The 3,984-nt window shown below is 52.3% G+C and overlaps 1 protein-coding gene across 1 annotated transcript; it reads right to left on the minus strand.

The window, feature by feature from the left end:
* Nucleotides 1-225: 225 nt before the first annotated feature.
* On the minus strand, nucleotides 226-3,437 carry LOC139028220 (uncharacterized). The gene is made up of 3 exons (XM_070445067.1): nucleotides 3,373-3,437; nucleotides 1,070-2,129; nucleotides 226-243 (listed from the first exon to the last, which is right to left on the minus strand). Exons 1-3 carry the CDS (start codon nucleotides 3,435-3,437, stop codon nucleotides 226-228), a joined length of 1,143 nt encoding a protein of 380 aa, XP_070301168.1.
* Nucleotides 3,438-3,984: the final 547 nt, after the last annotated feature.

The following is a 3,984-nucleotide window of genomic DNA, read 5'->3' on the forward strand; positions in this document are numbered from 1 at the left end:
GTAACCCTCAATAATTATGACCACATTTCCTATAGCTGTACCCTCATAGTATGGACCATGTCTATATGCTTTACCCTCATAGTGTAATGACCCATGTCTATGATGCTGTTACCCTCATGTAATAGGCACAACATGTTGACTATACTGTACCTACAGGGTTTTGTATGGAAATGGTTTGGGTAGCAGTGTGTACGATAGGGTGACAGCACAGTGGCCCTCCCCCTGTTAAGGTGATTGGACAGCCTGTAGAAAACAACAGTAGGCAGGGAGAAGACTAAGAGATAATAATATTTTATCAGTCAACCTCTGACTTCTCGTGTCAGGACTTGGGAGGGTTTTGTTATACACGTTGAAGAAGGTGCTCAGCGTCTTTGTTGTTGCCTTGTGGTACTCCGTGTAGGTGTGTTTATAATGCTGATATCACCATTCACTCTCCACCTCTCCTCTCGCTCCGTCTCCGCTCCGCTCGTCTTCCGCTCTCCCTCTCGCTCCGTCTCCGCTCTCCCTCTCGCTCCGTCTCCCCTCTCGCTCCGTCTCCGCTCTCGCTCCGTCTCCGTCCCGCTCTCCCTCTCGCTCCGTCTCCGCTCTCTCCTCGCTCCGTCTCCCGCTCTCCCTCTCGCTCCGTCTCCGCTCTCCTCTCGCTCCGTCTCCGCTCTCGCTCCGTCTCCGCTCTCTCTCTCGCTCCGTCTCGCTCTCCCTCTCGCTCGTCTCGCTCCGTCTCCGCTCTCCTCTCGCTCCGTCTCGCTCCGTCTCCGCTCCCCTCTCGTCCTCGTCTCCGCTCTCCCTCTCGCTCCGTCTCCGCTCTCCCTCTCGCTCTTCCCGCTCTCGCTCCGTTCTCGCTCTCCCTCTCGCTCCGTCTCCCCTCTCGCTTCGTCTCCGCTCCCCTCTCGCTCCGTCTCCGCTCTCCCTCTCGCTCCGTCTCCGCTCTCGCTCCGTCCTCTCGCTCTCCCTCTCCCGTCTCGCTCCGTCTCGCTCTCGCTCTCTCCGCTCTCCCTCTCGCTCCGCTCCGCTCTCCTCCGCTCCGCTCCTCTCTGCGTCTCCCTCTCGCTCCGTCTCCCCTCTCTCTCGCTCCGCTCTCCCTCTCCCTCTCGCTTCCGTCTCCGCTCTCGCCTCCGTCTCCGCTCTCGCTCCGTCTCCCGGCTCTCTTCGCTCCGTCTCCGCTTTCTCCCTCTCGCTCCGTCTCCGCTCCGTCTCCGCTCTCCCTCTCGCTCCGCTCCCCTCTCGCTCCGTCTCCGCTCTCCCTCTCGCTCCGCTCCCTCTCGCTCTCCCTCTCGCTCCGTCTCCGCTCTCCCTCTTCGCTCCGTCTCGCCCTCTCGCTCCGTCTCCGCTCCGTCTCCGCTCTCCCTTCTCGCTCCGTCTCCCCTCCTCTCGCCCCGTCTCCGATCTCCCTCTCGCTCCCCTCTCGCCTCCCTCTCGGTCCGTCTCCCTCTCGCTCTTCCTCTCGCTCCGTCTCGCTCTCGCTCTCCCTCGTCTCCCTCTCGCTCTCGCTCTGTCTCCCCCGCTCTCCCTCTCGCTCGCTCTCGCTCCGTCTCCCTCTCGCTCCGCTCCCTGCTCCGCTCCGTCTCCTCCGTCTCCCTCTCGCTCTCCTTCTCGCCTCCGTCTCCCTCTCGCTCCGTCTCCCCTCTCGCTCCCTTTCTCGCTCCGTCTCCCTCTCGCTCCGTCTCCACGCTCCGTGCATCTCGCTCGCTCCGTGTCCTCCGTCGCTCTCCGTGTCCTTTCGCTCGCTCTCCGGTTCTCGCTGCGCTCGTGTCTTCTCGCTCGCGCTCCGTGCCCTCGCTGGCATCCGTGTCCCTCGGCTCGCTCGCGTCCAACTGTCCGTCTCGCTCGCTCGCGGTTCTCCTACTGTCTCCTCGGCTCGAGCGCCCTGCCGCTCCTTGTCCTCTCGCTTCCGCCTCGCGCTCCGTGCTCCTCCCTCCGTGTCCTCTCGCTCCGTGACTGTCGCTCCGCCAGCTCCGTGTCCTTCCGCTCCGTGTCTCTCGCTCGCCGCTCCGCTCGTGTCCTCGCGCTCCGTGTCCTTGCTCGCCTCGCGCTCCGTGTCCTCTCGCTCTCGCTCCGTGTCCTCGCGCTCCCGTGTCCTCGCGCCGTCTGCGTGTCTCTCTCGTCTCGCGGCTCCGTTCTCGCGCGAGGAACTGGTGCACTTCACAAAATAGATGGCATCATGGAAGAAGTAAAATTATGTGGATATGATGAAGCAACATCTCAAGACATCAGTCAGAAAGTTAAAGCTTGGTCGCAAATGGGTCTTCCAAATGGACAATTACCCCAAGCATACTTGCAAAATGGCTTAAGGACAAGAAAGTCAAGGTATTGGAGTGGCCATCACAAAGCCCTGACCTCAATCCTATAGAACATTGCTAGGTAGAACTGAAAAACGTGTGCGAGCAAGGAGCCTACAAACTGACTCAGTATACACCAGCTCTGTCAGGAGGAATGGGCCAAAATTCACCCCACTAATTGTGGGAAGCTTTTGGTAGGCTACCCAAAACGTTTGACCCAAGTTAAACAAAATTTAAAGGCAATGCTACCAAAATACGTAATTGAGTGTGAATGTAAAAACTTCTGACCCCACTGGTGAGTGAATAACAGAAAAAGAATAAAAGCTGAAATAAATCATCTCTCGACTATATATTCTAACATTTCACATTCTTTAAATATAGAAGTGGTGATCCTAAACTGACCTAAAGACAAGGAATTATAGTAGGAATTACATTTCAGGAATTGTTAAAACTGATTTAAATGATATTTGGCTGTGTATGTATACTTCCGACTTCAACTGTGTGTGTGTGATATGTATATGTATATCTATCTATCTATCTATCGGCATGGGCAACATGTTTACATTGCCAAAGGAAGTGAAAAACAAAAAAACAACAGTGCAGAAACCAAACAAATTTAAATGAAACAATCAGATTAACAGTAAACATTACACACACAAAGTTTCATGAGAATATAACAAACATTTAAAAATTATTAATATTATTACCAGTAGAAAATTGTAGTGTAACCTTTAAAATGTTACAGTAAACTAGCACAGTGTTCTGACATTGTGCCAACTAGATAATGTAACAATGACGGTGGGATAAATAAAACAGCTCAATGCATTTACATTGGTGACCTCTTACCCCTTTCTATCCTAATGTTATGTAGGATTGTTATCATGGGTTGTGTTCTTAATGGGTTGTGTTCTCATGGGTTGTTTCTAAATGGTTGTGTTCTCTTGGGTTGTGTTCTAATGGGTATGTGTTCTAATGGTTGTGTCTCTTGGTTTTAGTTTCTCTTGGGATGTGTTTCTAATGGGGTGTTCTCATGGGTTTTTCTCATGGGATGTGTTCTCTTGTGTTCTCAATGGTTGGTGTTTCTCATGGTGTTTACTCATGGGTGTGTTCTCTTGTGTTGCTCATGGGTGTGTCTCTTGTGTTCTCATGGTTGGTTCTCATGGGGGGTTCTCAATGGTTGTGTTATCTCATGGGTTTTTCAGGATTGTTTGTTCTCAAGTTTGGTGTTCCTGTGTGTCTCATGGTCTGTGTTCTCATGGTTGTTGGGTTGGGTTCTCATGGGTTGGGTTCTCATGGGTTGTGTTCTCATGGGTTGTGTTCTCATGGGTTGTGTTCTCGTGGGTTGTGTTCTCATGGGTCGTGATCTCATGGGTTGTGTTCTCATGGTTTCTCATGGGTTGTGTTCTCATGGGTTGTGTTCTCATGAGTTCTCATGGGTTGTGTTCTCATGGGTTGTGATCTCATGGGTTGTGATCTCATGGGTTGTGTTTTCCTCCATCCTGAATGCATCATCTGAGTCTTTAAAGATCATTGAAATCTGCACATTTTATTTCTAGATTCAATAAATGTATCCCTTTCTTCATTGGTCCATCTGTGTGTGTCCAGGTACCAGTTTGCCCAGCTGAGTGGTTACACGTCCAGTAGGAACATCATCACCTACTGTAAAGACCTGGGGACCGCAGTACACAAGGTAGTCTACCGCTCCTAC

This window comes from Salvelinus sp. IW2-2015, linkage group LG9 (assembly GCF_002910315.2).
Source record: "Salvelinus sp. IW2-2015 linkage group LG9, ASM291031v2, whole genome shotgun sequence".
NCBI lineage: Eukaryota > Metazoa > Chordata > Actinopteri > Salmoniformes > Salmonidae > Salvelinus > Salvelinus sp. IW2-2015.

What these genes read in the sequence shown, in the direction of transcription:
- LOC139028220 (XM_070445067.1), bottom strand. Translation starts at nt 3,437, where the DNA reads ATGAGAACCAACCATGAGAACACAAGAGACACACCCATGAGCAACACA. An exon ending in ACAAGAGAACACACCCATGA is followed by an intron (nt 2,130 to 3,372) that starts GTAAACACCATG and finishes GAAGTGCACCAG; the next exon opens with TTCCTCGCGCGAGAACGGAG.